The sequence below is a fragment of the Narcine bancroftii genome, chromosome 1 (genome assembly GCF_036971445.1).
Source record: "Narcine bancroftii isolate sNarBan1 chromosome 1, sNarBan1.hap1, whole genome shotgun sequence".
Lineage (NCBI taxonomy): Eukaryota > Metazoa > Chordata > Chondrichthyes > Torpediniformes > Narcinidae > Narcine > Narcine bancroftii.
Window position 1 is genome coordinate 443,949,213 of NC_091469.1, and position 22,170 is coordinate 443,971,382.

The 22,170-nt window shown below is 42.6% G+C and overlaps 1 protein-coding gene and 1 long non-coding RNA gene across 7 annotated transcripts in view; one reads left to right on the plus strand and one right to left on the minus strand.

Annotated features, from left to right (window-relative positions):
- Positions 1–22,170, plus strand: part of LOC138751746 (integrin beta-1-like) — a 112,692-nt gene that overhangs the window by 72,912 nt on the left and 17,610 nt on the right. For all 3 annotated transcript variants that reach the window (XM_069914456.1, XM_069914455.1, XM_069914454.1), the window contains exons 8-12: positions 6–101; positions 6,865–6,954; positions 7,053–7,193; positions 15,233–15,435; positions 20,512–20,750. In XM_069914456.1, coding sequence (XP_069770557.1) covers positions 6–101; positions 6,865–6,954; positions 7,053–7,193; positions 15,233–15,435; positions 20,512–20,750 — 769 coding nt within the window. The remainder of the gene's footprint in view (positions 1–5; positions 102–6,864; positions 6,955–7,052; positions 7,194–15,232; positions 15,436–20,511; positions 20,751–22,170) is intronic.
- The window catches only part of LOC138751750 (uncharacterized), a 62,797-nt gene continuing 47,971 nt past the window's right edge, over positions 7,345–22,170 (minus strand). For 3 of the 4 annotated variants that reach the window (XR_011350155.1, XR_011350154.1, XR_011350152.1), the window contains exon 5: positions 19,524–21,296. This is a non-coding gene — a long non-coding RNA (uncharacterized lncRNA). Of the gene's footprint in view, positions 7,879–19,523; positions 21,297–22,170 lie in introns of those variants that run through there. The other variant, XR_011350156.1, reaches the window with a different exon arrangement.

Below are 22,170 nucleotides of genomic sequence, written 5' to 3' on the forward strand. Positions count from 1 at the left end.
TGCAGGATTATCCATCCATTGCTCATTTGGTCCAGAAACTTAGTGAGAATAATATTCAGCCTATTTTTGCTGTAACAAACGAATTCAAGGGCATATACAAGGTAAGTGCTTTCAAATGTTCTTCACAACTACTTTTTGTATGCATCAGTACAGAATAGGTCTTTAAGATTGAGATGCAAGAAAAATTCTTAAAAGATTGTTCATTATTGTCATTTAACCACAGGAATTAAATGGTTGTAGGCCTTGATGGTTCAGTAAGATGTATTTTCACCTCAAAAATAGATCATTACAAAAACTATTTTTGTGATTTGCCACTTGTTTCAAATTGCATTAAAACAGTATGCAATGTTAGTTGTAGTGCAAATGTTTCACATGGGTTTATTGATGATGAGAGAGATATCAAGTCATTTTAATGATTGGTGATGTTGGATCATTGGATTTTATAGTCTCATAGGAGTTTCTTGCCACCATAAAATATAAACAAAGCCTCTTGTATTTTTTAAAAATATTGATAAAAGACATAGTGGTAAGGATGTAGTGTTAGTCACCCTTCTGTCTCCCAGTGTATTCTGACATAAATAACTCATGACTGGCTGCATTTATTTCCATGTTTCTTGATATCCTTCCTGAAAAAAAACCTTATAAACCTTGATTCTATGAATTAACTGTTTATTAACTCATCTTCATGATCTGGCTGTGGAGTAAGTTTTTTGATAAATGGCTTATCTCAAATTTTAAAATAATTTTTCATTGGAGAAAACGATTTCTCAATCCTAATCCTTTAAATCCATCAATTAAATTTCTTATCGACCTAGTAAAAATCAAGTAGGATGAATCAGGGTTATGAAATTTCAAAAGGTAAACATTTATAGTTCTGATAAATATTTTGTGTACCTTTCCCAAAGTCATGTTCAAGACTTGATGCATGGTTCTCTCGTACTTGAGAAGTCTTTTATTATACCCTGGTGCTGTACAAGATTCTGGACATGCTCCAGAATCACCAGCCTGAGGCAGTGGAGCCTCAGCATGGCATTCTGAAAGCTTACTAGGGGTCACAGGCTGAGGGGGGGGTGAGCCCAATCTCTCAGGCTCACTGAGTAGGGGTGTGAGGAAGGGACGAACCAGGGGAGGCCAGATCTCTTAGGGGTACAGTGTCAGTACTCCCGTCTCCAGCAGCCTCTGTCGAATGTAACTGGAGTCAATCCCGTTGACTGAAGCATCCAGCTTCACACACAATTCATCGCATTCTCTCCTTTGCTTCATAATGGGGTCTAGACTCTGTTCCTAACCGATCGCTCTGTTATCGATCCAATCTCATTAAAGTAATAATGATAAATGTGGAATTAAAATTGTCTTTTGTTCCTGTGTAGAATAGGAATAATGAGCAGGAGCCATGGAAATGATAGATCAGGGCCCCAGTTCAATCCAAGTTAACAGATTCATGGATACAACAAAGGAAAGAGGCATTTAAGGAGCAAAATAATTACAGTCAATTATCTGAACTGCCTTTAAATCATCGTCCCCAGGAAGCTCTTCTCCAAACTTCAGGATTTTGACCTCAGCGAACCTCTGACTTCCTGTCTAACAAACCAGAATCACTGGAGATGAGTTAACAACATCTTAACAATTACACTTGACACAAAATGGATGCTCTGTCCTCTATTTGTACTCCCTCTATAACCAAACATTGTTCCAACTCCTTCAAATTGTGACAGAATATGTTGTGTTTTATATTGTATATAGATATGATTTGGGGAGATAAAGTGTGGCAGGTTTTTTTTAGTGTAGGTCACATATGAACACTTTAAAACAGATCTGATTTAAAATACTGGAGCTCTGCTCAAGCTAGACAGGCCGGCTCCGAATGCCTTTGCAAAAACTTTAGAGAGTGCACAAGGGACCTCACTAATGGATTATTGTTTTGAAAAGCAACAAATGAAAGAACTTGTCAGAGCTGCAGGCTGTCTGAGTGCAGTTTGCTGTTCTAAGAGGGTCATGAGGTTTTGCAACCAGAGAGTCAAGCAGGCTTTTTTCTCCGAGAGAGAATTCAGTTCTGCAGTTTTATTTTACAGTTCAGCAGAGCACCTGTGACTGGAACAGGACAAGCTGGCAAACTTGTGGAAAAACCCCATTTTGAATAATGGTTGTGAGTGCTTGGCCTGGTCAAAGTCCTTATGATCCATACAAGAAGAGAGGACTGGCTGCCTAATGTTTCACTTGGAATAAGAGAAACAAAAAGGAATACTGTGGTTACCTGAAAGAAAGAGGTTATCATCTGGAAAACCCTTATAGGGCAAGTTTCTTCAGCAAGACACTGACGTGGCTAATTAGAAGGGATTAGTCCAGCGAACGACAAATCTTTCTCTGAAAATTGACAAGAACCTTTCTGAGCAGTAACCATTTATCTTTCAAGCACCAAAGCCTGGTGAAATTCATAAATGTTAAATTCTGTGCACAGTATAAGAATTGCCTGCAACCAGTGAACTTGAAGGAATGAGAAGTGAGATTGGACTGTGAATCAAAGAACTCTTCTAAACTTACATACACGTGTGCTTAGAATTAGAAGGGGGTTAATTTAGGTTAAGTAAGTTGATAGTAATAAGTTAGAGTTTGATCCTGTTTTCATGTTTAAAGATACTCAAAAGCAACTTTTGTTTAAGTAACCATTTGTCTTGGTGAATATCTATTGCTGCTGGGTTTTGGGGTCCTCTGGTCTCGTAACAAAATTTGTTCACGATGCCAAATTTCATTGAAATAATGATGAGAGTGAATATAGAAAGATGATTGAAAGTCTAGTGGAATGGTGCTCAGATAACAATTTAGTCTCAAGATCAATAACATGGAGTTGATCATAGACTTCAGGTGAAGTTGAGAACACGTCCCTGTCCATATCAATGGCCCTCCACATGGAGAGTGTAGATAGCTTCAAGTTCTTGTGAGTGAATATTTATAATGTTTGTTTATTGCAAGTTTGTTTCTCTCTGGAGCCTCATTTCTGTGAGGGGCGCTTGACAAAGTAGCAACTCTTCCTTCCTTACAGTAGACGAAGTTAAAGAATTTCATGTATGTTGCATTCTAAATGTAATATTATGGAACTTTTACCTTTTTATCTTGACGGTCAAGAAAGCACATCAATGCCTCTACTTTCTTAGAAAACTAAGGGAGTTTGGCATGTCCCCCTGTCCCTCAACCTCAATAAGATCAATGGAAGCATGCATGCTGAATACATCACAACATGCCCTGCTCAAGATGATCAGAAGGTGGTGATAGCAGCTAACTTCTTTCCCCTCCATGGATATCATCTACTCTTCCTTCTACCTTGGAAAGGCAACCAACATGCTGAAGTACCCATCGCACCCTGGTCATGCTCTCAACTCCATCCTACCATCAGGGAGAAGATTTAAGTGTAAAAATTGCACAACAACAAACTTAGAGACAGATTTCTACCCTGCAGCCGTTGTGTTTCAGAATAAACCCCATAACAAAGCTCACATGTTGCCCTTGCTTTGTATATCAACAAGTATGTGGGTGGAGTGTCATCACAAAAACAAATAAAAAATTTTTGCTAATCAAAATCCATGGATGAACAGTGGGGTTCACCTACTCAAAGAGATTTAGCCTTCAGATCTAGAGTCTGGAAGACTAACATTTCAGCCGGGGCCAACTTAAGGAGGGGAATCTCTCAGGCTAAACTCAAGAACAAACAAAAGATCGAAGAGCATTTCAATTCCTCGGACCTCCTGGCTCCTGTAGTATGGCATACAGATCATTACAGACTATTGTGTTAGAATGTAGATATGTTTTTGGGAGATACATTGGGGCAAGGTTTGTTAGTGTAGGTCACATACAAACACTTTAAAACAGATCTTATTTAAAATACTGAAGCTCTGCTCATGCTAGACATGTTGGGGTAAACAGACTTTGCAAAATCTTTGGAGAGTGCCCAAGACACTTCACTAATGGATTGTTGTTTACAAAAAGGCAACAGATGGAAGAGTTTGTTGGTGCCGCATTCTGTCTGTAGTGGAACTTGCTGCTCTAGGAGGGTCAGGTGGTTTTGCAGGCAGAGAGAGTCAAACAGGCTTTCTGTGTGTGTATGACACACACACACACACACACACACACACACACACACACACACACACACACACACACACACACACACACACACACACACACACACATCAGTTCTACAGTTTTACAGTCAGTAGCAGCAACTGGCACTAGAACAGGACAAGCTGTGGAAAACCCCATTTGGAAGACAGGTTGAGAGTGCTGAGTTCAGCCTGATCAAAGCCCTTGTGGTTCCTGCAAGAGGAGAGGACTGGCTGTCTGACCTGAAAGAACCCTGAGGGAACAAGTTTCATCAGCAAGACACTGAAGTGGCTGATGGAAGTAAATCAGTTGTGGATGTCCTGGAACAACAAATCTCTCTCTGAAAACTGACACGAACCTTCCTGAGCAGTAACCATTTACCTTTCAAGCACCAAAGCCTGGTGAATTTTATAAATGTTAAATTCTGTGCACAATGTAAGAATTGCTTGCAACCAATGAACTTGGAGGAATGAGAAGTGAGATTGGACTGTGAATCAAAGAACTTATCTGAACTTGCACACACATTACATACACGTGCGTTTATAATTAGAAGGGGGTTAGGTTATGTTAAGACAATAGTGATAAGTTAAAGTGTGATTCTGTTTTCATGTTTAAAGATAATTTAAAGCAACTTTTATTTAAGTAACCATTTGTCTTGGTGAATATCTATTGCTGTTGGGTTTTGGGGTCCTCTGGGCTTCCAACACTATAAACCATCTAGTACTGTGTCCCCTTAGAAGCTTCATTATTTCAACGCTCGTTTTGATCAAGAGAAAAAGGAGATCATCTTCAAAATGGATCTTCCACTTGATGAACTGCCTCTCTCACTTTCCATCTCTAATGTTTCGGCCACCCTGACTAGGATGAATGTACGGGAGGCAGCTGGTCCAGATGGTATATCTGACCGTGTGTTTAAATCTGTGAAGAACAGTTGGCCGGGGTGTTCGTGGACACTTTCAGTCTGTCGCTGGCCCAGGCAGTTTTTCCCATAAGCTTTAAGATTGCCACCATCGTGCCAGTACTGAAGTGTCCCACCACCACAAGTCTGAATAACTTCTGTACAGTTGCACTTAACCCCCATCGTTGGAAAGTACTTTGAAAGACGTGTTCTATCACATTTGAAATCCTGTTTGCCTATGGCACTTCACTCTGCCTTGACCCACTTAGACAGCTCCAGCTCTTTTGTCAGAATGCTGTTCATTGACTTTAGTTTGGCATTCAATACTGTAATTCCCTCCAAACTGAATGACAAACTTTACCAGCTTGGTATCAGCTCATCCCTGTGCAATTAGATCTTGGACTTTCTGACGATCTCTTCTCTTCCATTCTCACCTTGAAAACTGGTGTGCCCCAGGGCTGTGTGCTGAGCCCTCTCCTGAATTCCATTTTCATTTATGACTGCGTTCTTGAATATGGTTCTAATTCTATAATCAAGTTCGCAGATGGCTCCACGGTAGTTGGCGTGATCAGAGGGGATGATGAGATGGCCTATAGGGACGAGGTCCAGCACCTGGCCATGTGGTCCAGCACCTGGCCATGTGATAACACTCAGGAGATCATTGTGGACTTCACGTGTTCTGGAAGCCACACTCATGATCCTATTTACATTAATGGAGTTATAGTGGTACATGTATCAAGCTTCAAATTCCTTGGTGTCCACATTTCCAATAATCTCATCTGGTCCCTGAACTTCTCCATCCTGATCAAAAAGGTGCAATGGCGCCTTTATTTCCTGCAGAGCATGAGGAAAATGCATCTCTGTCCCAGGATATTTATTGATGGATTTTTACCACTGTACCATTGAGAGCATATTTACCTTTGGCATCTCAACATGGTAGGGCATTTGTCTCGTATCAGACCGCAAAGCACTTCAGCAGGTGGTGAAAACTGCCCAGCAGATTATTGGCATCCAATTGCCTTCAATTAAGAACATCTATCAGGAACGCTGTCTGGGCAGGGTGAAGAGCATCATCAAGGATGCATCTCACCCTAACTATAGACTTTTTAGTCTCCTTCCATCCAGTATGTGCTACAGGAGCCTTTGCTCTCAAACCAGCAGGCTCAAGAAGAACTTTTTTCCTGAGGTTGTGACCCTGCTGAACCTTAAATCCCAGCGCTGAGTGGTACTGCCCTCGCATTGTACTGTCAGTACTTTTATAATTGTTTGCTTGCTGAATGTGCTTGTTTTTATTCGAACGTAGTTTTTGTATATAGCATTTTTTAAACTTCTACTTGGATGCGAATTGTATTTCATTGGCTTTGTGTTTTACTTGGCCCAATGGCAATAAAGTTCAATCTAATTAATTGATCTTTCTCACTTGCCTCCATACTCTGAAATTGTACTCGAGTTCTATTTATACTGTTCACTGAATGTTAGAGTTTAGACTGCTCATAATAAATTTGAACAAAACTGGTTAATTTAAATTTTATGAAATTGCAACAAGAGCAAATGAAGAAATTAATGCACCAAGGTGCATACTGATGGGGAAACGTGTGTTTTGTTCTTTAACTGTAGCTGTATGTGATTACGAATTATTAAATAATTCCTGGCTTTGTCGTCAGTCTTTGCTCTGCTCTTTTGGTTGCTTATTCCAAATTGTGATTCCAAGAATAAACTTTTTATATTTAATTGTAATTGAGAGTTCACTTATCTTGGGATGTGTGCTATTCATCGGGGGGGTGGGGGGGGGGGAGGAGTAACTAGGGTACATATTATTCTTAATGGTGTTTCACAACCTGCAGTTAGCAATCTTGCATTATTTCTGACAGGAACTTCATAATCTCATTCCTAAATCTGAAGTGGGCGTCCTTTCTGCAAATTCCAGCAATGTTATTAAGTTGATCCTTGATGCTTATCATGTAAGTGCTAACCACATAATTTGACATTTAAAATTTGTTTGTCTTCCTTTACTACTCATGTATACAAATGATGACTTTTTTTTTGGAAAAAAAAACAGGCTTTGTCTTCTGAAGTTATCCTGGAGAACAACAAATTACCAGAAGGACTTTCAGTGGAATATACAGCCTTTTGCAAAAATAAAACTGTTCATACAGGGGAAAATGGCAGGAGGTGTTTAGGCATTCAAATCGGTGATGAGGTAAAAATTTATGGTTCTATCAAATAATTACAGAAGCTAATATTTCCTGAGAGATTTTATCAGTTGTTTACTTAAAAAAAAATAAACATGCACTCGCAGTTGTGCAGGAGAGGAAAGTCAGAAAGATAGCTCGACAGCTTATTTTTGTGCATCTTTGTTTAATTTGCTGTTGATTTGAAGTTTCTTTTTTTAACCTTGTAAGTATATCCTCTCCAGATGGTACAGGAACTGAATTTTTTTTAAAATTCTGCAGACACTGTTTGTAGTTTAATACACAAGTGCTAGAGAAATTGAGCAGCTCATGTAACATTCTTTATGGCAAAGATACATAATCAATATTTCTGATCTGAGCCCTTCGTCAAAATATGAGCAAAAAGAAGGCAGGCACTTGCCTGCTTCTTGCTCATACCTTGATAAGGGCCTCAGGCTTGAAACATTGGTTATGTAGCTTTGCCATAAAGAACACTGCGTGATCTGCTGAGCTTCTCCTGCACCTATGTGTATTAAAGGCACAGGAGCTGATATGCCAAAGAGCACAAGAAACTGCAGAGTTACAAATGCAGCTCAGGCCATTGCAAAAACCTCAGAGTCATTACATATTGCTGTCTTGGGAAAGCTGCCAAAATGTCACCTTGGTCACGCTTGTGCTCTTCCCCCTTTTGTTGAACAGAAGTTCATGAGGTACCTGAAAACATAAACCCCAGGTTCAAAAACAATGTTTCTGCTTATATCAGACTATTGAATAGAATTCTCACCAGTAAAAGATGATGTCCCTGCATGGTTTAACTGTACGTTTTTCTTTCTCCTGCATTTCATCTCTATTTCATGAGACCCTACACTTTTGTTTTATTCTTCCACAACTTCTGTACAGAAGTCTCCACGGTGAGGACTGATGCAAAATGCTTATTTTGTTCCTCTGCCATCTCCTTGTCTCCCATTATTATTTCTCTGCCATCATATTTTAATGGTCCAGTATCTACTTTTACCTTTTATCCTTTATATACTTGAAGATTTTTGTATCCTCTTTGTTATTATTTGCTAGCCTAATTTCATTCTACTTCACTTCTTTTCCCTCCTTATGAATTTTTTTAGTTACCTTCTGTAAGTTTTTAAAATCCTTTCTCTTCCCACTAAATTTTGGTCATTTGTATACCCTCTCTTTTGCTTTAACGTGGGCTTTGACTTTTCTTGTCAACTACAGTTGTGACATTTTCCCATTTGAATATTTCCTCTATTTTGGTATTGTAGCGAGCGTGCTACCGGGAGGTGTGGAAAGAATGACACACACCCAAGAAGTTGAAGTCGAAGTCTGGTTTATTGCACTGGCAGCTCTGCTTGTATTCTCTCCCTATTGCTGATGACAGGAGTGATATTCAGCAGTGCTGGCCTCAGATTGGTCAGTGTTCCCGCTGTTGCTCGTTGTTTCCCGTGTGTAGGTTGTCACCAGGGATGAAGAACATTGGCCCCCCCCCCCCGCAGTGTCTGCACTGCCGCCGTGTTCGTCAGCCATTTTATGTACCTGGATAGCAGTCCGCTACACGACTATACCCCCCCCCCACAAAAGAACCGGCAATCAGAGTGTTGTTCGCTGTTTTTGGTGGCCTACCTTTGCATCATGGGGGCTGACTGGAGACTGGTTGGCTAATGTCCAGATGTCCTGGTTTGATGCGGTCAATGGTGAAAGTCTCTTCCTTACTGCCAATATCCAGCGCACGCCGACCCGTTGTGTATGATACTTTGTATGGCCCCTCATATGGCAATTGCAGGGGTATCTGGTGCGCTGCCCCCTCCGAATGAAAATGTACTCACAGGTCTCTAAATTTTTTGGGACACAGAACACGGCCTGGCTGTGCAGTGGAGGCTGCGGAGTGGTTAGAATACCCAGTCTTTCCCTCAGCTTTGTCATTGAGGCCATCTGGTCCTCTGGGTCCTTAACAGCAGCCAAGTATCACCAAAGGTGTGCCATACACCATCTCAGCTGCAGAGGCATTGAAATCTTCTTTTGGCGCAGTGTGGATCTCCAGGAGGACGCAGGGTAGCTAGTCTGCCCAGTTTGGCCCTTGAGCCGAGCTATCAAGGCTGACTTTAGGTGCCTGTGGAATCACTCTACCAACCTGTTGTCCTGAGGGTGGTAAGCCGTGGAGTGGTGGAGCTGGCTTCTCAGCAAATTGGCCAGCGCTGCCCAGAGTCCCCGAAGTGAACTATGCATCTCTGTCGGAAGTCTTGTGCTCCGAGAATTTGAATCTCGACACCCAGATGTTAATCAGTGCCCTGGCACAAATGTCACTGGTTGTCTTGGCCAGCGGGACCACTTCCGACCACATCGTGGAATGGTCAGTCATTGTCAGGTGATATCTCTCTTTCGCCCCCCCCCCCCCTGCGGTAGACCGGTAGCAGTCCTAAAATGTCGATTATGGACATGGCTGAGCCTACATCACGCTGGCTCAAAGGTCTGGGCATGGGGGTGCCTTGCCATGTCTGCACTTTAGATGTCTGGCAGACCATGCAGGTCTTGGCCCACTGACTGACCTGTTTCCAGAGGCTGTGCCAGACCAACCTAATGGCCATCATTTTGACACAAGTGCTGATGGCTGGGTGTGCCAGGTTGTGCACTGCATCGAAAACCTGCCGTCTCCATGCTGCCGACACCAAGGGCCAGGATTTGCCAGTGGAGACGTCACTGGGCTGATGGCAACATCCTCCAGCCTGAGCCCGGAAACTGCTGTTCTATATGCTGGAATCTCAGGGCCTTCATGCTGTGCCCTGGCTAGGGTGTACTAGTCTATTCCCTGGAACAGGGCCTGGACTGACTCAATTGCAGGCAGGACAGTGTGTTGGCCACCGCGTTGGTTTTACCCACGATGTGTTGAATGTCCATGGTGAACTCAAGACACATATGAAAGGTGTTCCTGCTGCCTGGCTGACCATGGGTCCGACACTTTATGGAAGGGAAAGATTAATGGTTTTTGGTCCATGAAGACCGCAAATTGTCTACCTTCCAAAAAGTACTTGAAGTGCCTGACTGCCAGGTACAGCACCAATAGCATCAAGTCAAAGGTGCTGTATTTGAGTTGGCTGGAGGTGCCTGATAAAGAAGTCCAGGGGCTGCCAGTGCCCTTTGATGAATTGCTCCAATACACCTCCTACTACTGTGCTGGAGGTGTCTACTGTGAGACCAGTTAGCGCCTCTGGCCTTGAGCCAGTCCTTGGCCTTCTGGAATGCCTCCAAGGTAATGTCTTTACCTTTCTCTGCCATGAGTGTGAAAAAGGGTCACATGATACACGCCATTGCCATTGTGAATCAGTGATTTTAAAATTAATCATACCGGCAAATTTTTGCAGCCCCTTCACTATACAGGGCTTGGCGAAGCGCCAAACAGCCTCTACCTTTTTAGACAAGGGTTTTGCTCCATGCCTGTTGATTCAATGCCCCAGGAAGTAGATCGTTTCCAGTCTGAATTGGCACTTAGCAGGGTTTATAATTAGTCCGAATTCCTGCAGCCAGGCGCATAGTCGCCTTAGATGGGCTGTGTGCTCTGTGTGATTGCGGCTGGTGATGAGAATATTATCCAAATAGATGAACACAAATATGAGATCCCAGCCCACCACATCCATCAGCCTCTGGAAGGTCTGGATTGCCTTTTTAAGTCTAAAGGGCATTCTTAGGAATTCAGAATCCAAAAGGGGTAATGATGGCAATTTTAGGGATGTCATTGGGATGAATCAGGATCTGGTGATAGCCCCTGATGACGTTGACTTTTGAAAATACCCATACCACATGTAAGTTGGTGGAAAAATCTTGGATATGGGGCACGGGGTATCTGTCCAGTGTGGTGACCTTGTTGAGATGGCGATAGTCACCATCTGGCCTCCGCCCTCCTGCTGCCTTAGACAATAGACAATAGGAGCTGGAGTAGGCCCTTCGGCCCGTTGAGCCAGCACCGCCATTTTACAGATCATGGCTGATCACTACCATCAGTACCCCTTTCCAGCCTTATCCCCATAACCCTTAACTCCTTTGCCCACTAGAGTCTTAACTAACTCTCTTTTGAACATAATCAGCGAATCTGCCTCTACCACCCTCTGTGGCAGAGCATTCCACGGATTCACACATCTCTGGGTAAAAAAAAATGTTTTCTCATCTCCGTCCTAAAGGGCCTACCCTGTATTCTTAAACTATGCCCTCTAGTCCTCGTCTCCCCCATCATTGGGAACAAGTAATCCGACTTCACCCTGTCTATCCCCCTGATAATTTTGTATACCTCAATCATGTCCCCCCTCATCCTTCTAAACTCCATCGGATACAAGTCCAGTTTTTCTAGCCTTTCAGCATATGTCAACCCCGCCATCCCTGGAACTAACCTTGTAAATCCGCGCTGCACACCCTCTATAGCTAGTATGTCCTTCCTCAAAATTGGAGACCAGAACTGGACGCAATACTCCAGGTGGGGTCTCAACAGGGCCCTGTATAACTGCAGAAGGGCGTCTCTGTTCCTATACTCCAATCCCCTCTTTATGAAAGCCAACATGCCATTAGCCTTCTTCACAGCTTTCTGAACCTGCATGCTAGTCTTCAGTGACCGGTGAACAAGTACTCCCAGATCCATTTGCTCCTCCCCACTCCCTAGCTTGTCTCCATTTAAATAATACTCAGCCTTCAGTACAGGGGGGAGACCCAGAGGCTGTCAGAATGCCGCACTGTCCCCAGCTCTTCCATTTTTTAAACTCCTTGGCGAGGGTGAGCTCCTCGGGAGGAAGACAGCACACCCTGGCATAAAGTGGGGGGCCTCGGTGAGAATGTGATACCTTATCCTGTCCTTCGGTTCAGCGAAGGGAAACTGGCACCACGATCAAAGGGAACTCCTCTAGGAGAAAGTAACGGAATCGAAGTGGGGGCAGGTAACTTGGCTTCCTGTAGGGGCATGGTTTCAAAAGTCCTGGCTTACACCAAACACTGCCCTTTAAGGTTCACCAGAAGGAAGTGGGCTCTCAGGAAATCCGTTCTTAGGAGTGGTTGCTTCACTGCTGCAATTGTGAATGTCAACGTGAACCAATGGCTGCCGAAGTGGAGGGGCATGGTGTGGGTGCCAAACGTTCGTATGGTGGTGCTGTTCACTACCCTCAGTGCCGGGCCTGGTTTGTCGTTCTGGATGTTGTAGGCCGAAGGGGGGTTGGTGGGGAAGGACACTTATTTCAGCATCGGTGTCAGTAAGGAAGTGCCTTCTGGACAGAAAATCGTATACGTGGAGGAGGCTGTCATGTTGGCCAACCTCTGCAGCCATTAATGACAGTTGGCCATGGCATTTCCCTGGAACGCACAGGGTGGACGGCATCAACGGGCTCCTGCACCCATTCGTTGGTGATAGTAACAATACTGTTGGGAAGGGGTATCCATTTGCCTCCACTTGCTGTGACCTTGTTGCCGACTGTGTATGGTGTCTAGTGATCTTCACCGAGGCGCTGTTTTCCTTCTTCACTCTTCAGAGCACGTCCGCCCAGGCCGCAACTTTCCTGGGGTTGCTGAAGTCCTCATCGGCGAGCAAGAGTCAGATATCCTCGGGCAGCTGCTCCAGGAAAAGCTGCTCGAAGAGCAGACAAAGCCTTTGTCCCTCAGCAGGGGCGAGCATCTCGCTCATGAGGGTGGATGCAACAATCGGGCAGTGCACTCGGGTTATGAGAGCCCGAAGGTATGGGTTAATAGCTCCTTGAGGGCATCATATTTGCCTTGCTTTGGAGGCTGTCACAGGAAGTTGACGACCCTTGCTGCCGTGTCCTGGTTGAGCGAGCTCACCACATAGTAGTAACATGTGCCATCAGCAGTAATCTGTTGGAGGTGAAACTGGGCCTCTGCCTGTTCGGACCACACTTGTGGCTGTGACGCCCAGAACATTGGGTGAAGAGCGTGAAGAGCCGCCTGTCCGTCATCTTCAGGTCCAACTAGCAGTTGGACCTACCAGGTTCACCAATGTTGCGTGTGTGCACCTGTGAATTGTTGAAAGAATGGCACACACTCAAGATGTCGAAGACTGGTTTATTGCATTAGCAAGTCTGCTTATATTCTCTCCCCACTGCTGATGACAGAAGTGACATGGGAGTGCCGATCTCGGATTGGTCAGTGTTTCCGCCGTTGCTCATTGTTTCCCACCACGTGAGTTGTCGCACGGGATGAAGGTAGTTGGCCCCTGCAGGGTCTGCACTGTTGCCGCGTTCGTCGACCATCTTGTGTACTGGGTCACATCCCAGTTAGCGGGCCGCTACAGTATGTATCTATCTTGCGCCTTCTTCATTTCTTGCAGAATCTCTATCCATTACTGCTCTTCCATCTTCCATACTAGTACCCCCTTCAAATCTACTTTGACCAGTTCCTTTTGCATGCCACTGTAATTCCCTTAACTCCACTGAAATAACACACATTTAACTTTAGATTCCTGTAATCTCAATCTCAAATTGAACCCAATCATCTTGTGATCACTGTCCCCTAATGGTTTCTTTTCTCTAAGTTCTCTCATCACCTCTGGTGCTTTACACACACCCAATCCAGTACAGTGGATTTTTTTTTTCCTTCTCCCCACCCCCCCCCCTCAAAAGTGGGCTCATCTGCATGCTGCTTGAAAAAAAACCATCTTGTAGGCTTTCTAAATTCTCTCTTGAGATTCACTCCCAACCTGATCTTCCCAATCTGCTTGCATGTTAAAATTCCCCCTGGCGACTATAACATTGCCCTACTGACACACCTTTTCTATTTTCTATTGTAATTTCTTGTCAACATCCTGGCGTTGAGGTCGGCACATAATTGCCAAGTGTCTTTTTACCTATGCGATTTCTTAACTCAACCCACAATTCCTTACTGTTGATCCTTTTACAGAGCCACGCCAACCCCTCTGTTCTTTCAAAACAGTATATCCTGAGACATGAAGCTCCCAATGACATCCATTCTTTAACCACGATTCTGTGATTGTGACATTATACTTGTCAATGTGTAGCTGTATTACAAGGTCATCCACTTTATTTATTTATTAAGCTGCGTGCATTTAAATACAAAACTTTTAGCCTTTTATTTGTTGTTTTTGTCTCTGTCCCTCTTGCATTGCAACTCACCCCCGTGACTTCAATTTTACTCTATCTGACTGTCCTTCCACACAAGCTCCTACCAACTCTCCTGATTAGTGTTCCAACCACTTATTCCTCTGCCTTTTCACTTGGTTCCCCCCCACCCCACCCCCAAACAGCATTAGCAAACCTCCCTGCCAGGTATGCCACCTATCCCACATGTACAGGTCGCTTCTCCAGGAAAGGTTCCAATGATCCACAAACTTGAAACCCTGCCCCTTGCACCATTTCTTCAACCACACATTCTTCTGCACTCTCTTGTCTGTTCCGACCTTTCCTAATTCTATTATTATTTGTTATTTTATGAACACACAGCACTTGTAATTTTAAAAAAATATTTGCAGTAACACCTAAATGAGCCCAGTATGTTCCAAGGGACCATTGCTAACAGAACAATGTAGGCTTTAAGGAAGCATGAGAATCAGGGCCTTGCCTATCCTGAAGGACAGATTGACTAAATTTGAGAGGGTCCTTAAAAAAATTCACAAGGATATTACTAGGACTGGAAGGCTTGAGTTATAAAGATCAAATGAATAGACTGGAACTGTTTTTCCCTGGAGCAAAAAAGGCTGAGGGGTGACTTTGTACAGCTTTATAAAATCATGAGGGTAGGGGAGAAGGCAAGAGGGGAGAGATTTAATCCTGATTTAGACCTGAGTAGCAACTTTTTCCAGACTGAGGGTGTTGGGAGGATGGTACGTTATGACGTTCAGAAGATATTTGGGCAGGTTCATTACAAAGATTTAGCAGAAGGGCCAAATGCAGGTAAATTGGATGAACTCAGATGGGCAGTTTGGTCAGCATGGACATTTGGGCCAAAGGGCCAGTTTCCATTTTTTTTATTAATCTATGACTTTAAGTGGACAGGGAGTATGGGGACAGGTGTTCAACAAGTGGGAAAAATCTAAATTATTATTTTTTTCCTTCAGGTGAGCTTCAACATAAGTATCACAGCAACAAAATGCCCAAATAATGGTGAGAAAACAACTCTTCAAATTAAGCCTCTGGGATTTACTGAGAAGGTGGACGTTGCTCTGGAATTTATTTGTGAATGTGATTGTCATGAAAAAGGAATTCCTAATAGCCCATTGTGTCATCATGGTAATGGAACATTTGAATGTGGAGCCTGCAGGTAGGCGATCACTTGTATCCAGGGCTTGATGATTGTGTACATTACTGAGATTCTGAAAGTTATGCATAAAAGTTTACTCAATCAGTTATAATTTCAATTGCTTTTCATTATAATTTTAATTCCTTTTGTAATTTAACCCAATGTAGAAGTTCAAGATCTCAATTTTCCGAAGGTTATCAAAGTAGGATTTAATGACGTTTTTTTTTCTTTTTTCGCCTATTTTGATCAGTGGGGAATGTTGGCACTGCAGAAATGAGCAGCATTTAATGAGGGAGCAAAAATACATAAGAAATTTCATGGAGTCAAACATCATGGGACAGGCCTTTCAGCCCAAACATCCTGCACAGGAACCATTAAGAGGGTTTTGTCACTTGCCCCAGTAAGACTGTCTGAACCGAAGCTGAAGTGTCTCGTTAAGCTTGGATTCAGATTGTTTGACTTCCTTCTCAACTTTACTTCATTGAGTATGCAGTAACTTGGAATGTTTTAAACTGCATATATCACAACTGAATTGCTTATTACAAGTTTTGCTGATGTGTCCTTTACACAAGCAGCCAAAATATACTCCATTCTTCTTTAAAAAGGTTAATTTCTTGTCTTGTGACTTTTTCTCCAATTGTGAACATCTTTCTAAAGCATGCTTATCTTTGCAACACAAACAGCTTTCCTGAACAGGCTGATATGATCTTCCTTTTCCTTTGTTTCCTTGTCTTTCCTGTGCTTGTATCCAACTGCACGAAAACCAACAAGGTCGGGTCAGATACAGCAATGAGCTCTCTGAACCCTTCTCCATTAACAATGGCGTGAAGCAAGGCTGCGTTCTCGCACCAACCCTCTTTTCAATCTTCTTCAGCATGATGCTGAAACAAGCCATGAAAGACCTCAACAATGAAGATGCTGTTTACATCCGGTACCGCACGGATGGCAGTCTCTTCAATCTGAGGTGCCTGCAAGCTCACACCAAGAGACGATCAACTTGTCCGTGAACTACTCTTTGCTGACGATGCCGCTTTAGTTGCCCATTCAGAGCCAGCTCTTCAGCGCTTGACGTCCTGTTTTGCGGAAACTGCCAAAATGTTTGGCCTGGAAGTCAGCCTGAAGAAAACTGAGGTCCTCCATCAGCCAGCTCCCCACCCTGACTACCAGCCCCCCCACATCTCCATCGGGCACACAAAACTCAAAACGGTCAACCAGTTTACCTATCTCGGCTGCGCCATTTCATCAGATGCAAGGATCGACAACGAGATAGACAACAGACTCGCCAAGGCAAATAGCGCCTTTGGAAGACTACACAAAAGATTCTGGAAAAACAACCAACTGAAAAACCTCACAAAGATTAGCGTATACAGAGCCGTTGTCATACCCACACTCCTGTTCGGCTCCGAATCATGGGTCCTCTCCCGGCATCACCTATGGCTCCTAGAACGCTTCCACCAGCATTGTCTCCGCTCCATCCTCAACATTCATTGGAGTGACTTCATCCCTAACATCGAAGTACTCGAGATGGCAGAGGCCGACAGCATCGAATCCACGCTGCTGAAGATCCAGCTGCGCTGGGTAGGTCACGTCTCCAGAATGGAGGACCATCGCCTTCCCAAGATCATGTAATATGGCGAGCTCTCCACTGGCCACCGTGACAGAGGTGCACCAAAGAAGAGGTACGAGGACTGCCTACAGAAATCTCTTGGTGCCTGCCACATTGACTACCGCCAGTGGGCTGATATCGCCTCAAGCCGTGCATCTTGGCGCCTCACAGTCGGCGGGCAGCAGCTTCCTTTGAAGAAGACCGCAGAGCCCACCTCACTGACAAAAGACAAAGGAGGAAAAACCCAACACCCAACCCCAACCAAACAATTTTCCGCTGCAACCGTGTCTGCCTGTCCCGCATTGGACTTGTCAGCCACAAACGAGCCTGCAGCTGGCGTGGACATTTACCCCTCCATAAATCTTCGTCCGCGAAGCCAAGCCAAAGAAAATCTGACACAGTAGTAACAAAGGTACTTCCCTTTGGTTTCTGTTGAGACAGTGACTTAGACTTAATCTTCATGGAAAAAGATCACGGATATAATTGAAGACAATGAATGATGAAAATAACATTGAAACTAATATAGTTTCAGGTTTAGAGATTGCTGGATTGAATAGCAATGAATTTTGTGATCTTCCAAGTGAATATACTCAGAAGACTATGCCTGTGAATAAGGAGAATATTCCATTTCAGGATGATATCAAACAGTGGGCTCATTTAAAAGATGTTTGCTTACCTAAGATTGATGCCAAAATTGAGATGTTAATTGGATTAGATGTACCAAAAGCTCTCTAACCTCTTGAAGTCATGGGAACGTGCTATGAATGTGGTCAAAGTGAAAGCATTAGCTCAGGCTTCTACAAAATTTATCACTCAAAGTGACATGCCCAAAGGGATAGTACCTAATCTTTCAGCAGAAAAATGGGTACCACAGCCACAATAAAATATATACTCACTGAAGGAGCCACAGATGTCGCTGCTAGTGCTCAAATGACAATGACCTATCCTATGGAAAGAGCTAGCGACGTTCAATCTCTCCAGAGCTCACAATGTATGGATCTTCCTGAAAGGAGCCAGTTTTGAAAAAATTCAACCATGCTGTCTTTTTATGTTACTGGAGAACCAGCTACAAGTGAAGGATCTCCACCAATGCCATCACTTACAACTCAAGGTCCAAACCTATGGCACTAGTTCAAGATCCACTCACCTCAAGACAACCAATTACAAGCCATGATGGAAAAGACAATATATCACTCATAGCAAAACAAAATGAAATCTCTGCCATGTTAACGCAGCAACAAGGTTTATACGATTTACCTAAGAAGGAAATTCCAATTTTTAATGGAGATCCATTACAATATCTGACATTCATGAAGTCTTTTGAACATCACATTGAAAGTAATACTAAAAATGCTAAAGATCATCTTTATTACTTGGAACAGTATACTGAAGGACAGCCGAAGGAGTTAGTCAAAAGTTGCCAATATATGAATCCAGAATAAGGTTTGAAAAGGGCAAAAGAATTATTGTATCATCATTATGGGGATGAACATAAAATCGCAAGGGCCGCAGGGACAAGATTCTTTCTTGGTCAGCAATAAAATCAGAGGACAAAAGGCTTTACAAGCATATGCACTCTTTCTGAGAGGATGTTGTAACGCAATGGGAAGTAGTGTATATTTGCAAGAGCAAAATTTGCTTGCTAATTTGTCGATTATTATAAACAAATTGCTTTATAAGCTGAAGGATTTATAGAGAACCAAAGTTGCTAAGATTCTTCCCAGAAGGGAAGCCACTGTTGAGGATGTTGTACAATTTTTGAAGTGGCATGTGATATTAACACTGTACCAATATTTGGAAATATTAAGGATACTTCATTAGTTCCTAAAGATGTAAAGAAGTCAGGGGCTGGAATGTAAAGGTTAAAACCCTTGTGTTTTAATTCTTTGTTAATTTTGTGCCTGTCTCTTTAAGAGAACTATTGTTTGTAGTGTTACTTTCGTGATTATGATGTAATATGTCATAATATCCGCCCAGACTAACAGCTTGCTCATTATTCGACAAGATGTGAATGAAGTGTGAGCATGAGAAATAATTCTTTGAATTTTCTCTTCAAATACTGTTTGGGTTATATCCTAAAACCCTTTCTGTCCATCTTTGCCCAAATCTCTTCTGGACTTTGTAATTGTGCCTGCGTCTATAGCTTCCTCTGGCCGCTTTTTCCCATTAACAACTACCCGCTGAATAAAGTGGCCCTTCAGGTCCCTCTTAAATCTTCCCCCTTCACCCATACCCTCTCATACCAGAATTGTCTATCCTGGCAAGAAAACTCAGCATCTGTAGGAGAAACATGTATTTCAGATAAAACTCCTTTGGAAGGGCAAAGGATCACACCCAATACATTAATCTGTCTCAAGGTGGAACTGCTCATGCAGTCTAATGCAAAAAGGATTTATCCTTTTCAAGAAGTATTAATTTGTAAGAAATAATTTTGGTACATTGTTGTAATTTATAGAACTGAGTCTATATAAGATCATTACTTTATAACAAACCAAATGGCAATCATGCTTCATAGCCTAATAACATAATCTCTCTAGGGACCATTTATTCTTAATTTATGCATAAGTTTGTTCTGTTTATAATTGTATGCTAGAAATGAGTATGCACTGGCATCTTGTATACTGTAAGCTTGAAGCCTAATCCTGAGGCTCTCAAATGTTGGAGGAACACAGCATATTCTGAAAAAATAATGTAAGCACATGTAAGGGAAACCATTCCTCTTCAAATTGGAACATTAATCACCTTTCTCTTTCCAAGGATTCTGCCTGAACTGTTTCCTGCATTTTCATTTTGGGTGGCCTGCACTAAAATGAGCTTGAGACCCCTGTAATATACAAGAATAATCCAATGGCTTCACTTTTGCTTTTGTGGCTTCATGTCTGAAGGCTCCTTGATACTGTAGGTGTTGCATAATCTGATGTGATCAGCCCCCTTCATCATGGGTGTGGTCATGTAACATAGAGTACAGGAACAGGCTCTTCAGCCATTCTATTTAGTCCCATCATCTTGTACATGGTCAACATCCTTTTAATCTATGCCAAATCATGCATCTATCTAAATGCCCATTGAATATTGCTGTCTACTGACCTAACCTCCCAGGAATTTGCACGTTCTCCCTGTGACTTCATTCGTTTCCTTAGGGAGTTCTTGTTTACTCCCTATTCCCAAATATAGTTTGAGTTGTTCGGTTAATGAGCCACTGAATTGAACTTAGTATGCAGATGAGTGGTAGGAACTGGGGGAAGGAGGAACAAGTTGATGGAAATGTGAGAAAATGCCTCGACTCCATGTTCAAAAGACCTATGTATATTATTTCCCTCCTCCCTCCATTTGAATTTGATAGGTTGTTGAATGCCACTGGATAACATCACCAAGCAACTGCAGATTTCATATTTTTAATTTAAGGTGGTATCTAGAGTGAGAAATGGAACTTAAAAATAGTGACTGTGTAGTGCTGTTCTAATTTAAAATGTAACATGCTTCATTTTCAGATGTAACAAAGGACGCATTGGTCGCTCCTGTGAATGTAGCACTGATGATGTAAATAGCGATGACATGGATGCATCGTGTAGGAAAGATAATACTTCTCAAATATGTAGTGACAATGGAGATTGCATTTGTGGTGAATGTGTCTGCAAAAAGAGGGAAAATCCTAGCGAAATCATCTCTGGCCAATTCTGTGAATGTGATAACTTCAACTGTGACCGGTCTGGTGGTTTAATTTGTGGAGGTAAAATATACACCATAACGAATGTTGACTAACATAGCACATGCTTGTAACTGGGCTTCGCAGAATCTTTTCACTTGCAGCATAGTTACAAGTATTCTGACTGCACCAAAGTACACACAAAATTGTATATCGACATTCAGTCTCCAATAGAAACAATGGGAGTATCTATAAAGTCCCTTTCAATAAAGTTCAATCTTCATTGTCTCATGGTACGTTTAAGCTTATTTTTCATCTTGGAATAAGATAAATGTTCTATGAACCTCTCTAACATCACAATTTACAGATCAATCAATTCCATCTTGATCTTACGCCACTCCCACTGGTGTTGAATTGGAACTGGGCCTAATGCCACTTTGGAAAGAAATGTTATCTTGGAGCCTTGTTTGCATAGAACAGTACATCACAAAAACAGCCAATCTCAACTCATCCCGTCTGCCTGCTCAAGGTCCATATCCCTTTTCCACATTCTTCCCCTTCAAGTAGAGTTCACTCGAAGAACATTCTTTCAGCAGTGATGGGAGACTGTAATCCTATTTCAAAACGGAACTGCAAAAAAACATTGAAATGCTTTTCTAAATCCACACAAATAAAGCCACATTTCAAACTACATTGGGTATATTGAATTAAAATCATTGTACTCTTTTCACCAGAATTAATTTCCCAAATGTACATGGGCTGGTGGCAGAAGAACCTGAACTTGAAAGACGTGAGAACAGATTACGTGGAAATAAGTGTGGGGATGAGTCTAATAGGAATAGTTTGAGACCTAGCATAGATTGTGTGGGCCATGAGGAAATGTGAAATTTAGTTCTTTTCCATTTAGGAATAGATTTCGTACACAACACAGAAAAACCTTGTTAAGATAAATAATTGCAGCCGTAATATCCCACTTTAGCAAGTTAAAATAGTCTTCCAATCCTGTCAATTGTATAGCAGATGAGTATTGATGTTCTATAAGGACACCAATGTCTCTACTTTCTAAGAAGACTAAAAGTTTTGCATGTCCCCCAACTTCTACAGGTGCACCATCAAAACCGTGCATCACAGCACGGTATAGGAGTTGCTCTACTCAAGATTTGCAGAAGGTGGTGATTGCAGCTCTACATAATGCAAGCTTTCCTCCCCACCCTGGATTTCATCTACATCTGCTGCTGTGTAGCAAACACAGCCAACATACTGAAAGACCCATCACACCCTGGCTCGTGCTCTGCTCCCTCCTTCCAGTGGAGAGAAGGCTTAAGAGTGTGAAAGTGAACACGAATAGACTTAAAGATGGTTTCTTCCCTGCTGCTATCATGAATCCCACAACAGTGCTATCTTGATGCCCTTGCTTCATACTAATTGATCTTCCTTTTTATTGTAATCCTTTACTCTGCAAATTGTGCTCTTCACCCAGCTGTGTGAATGGTAGAAATATTCT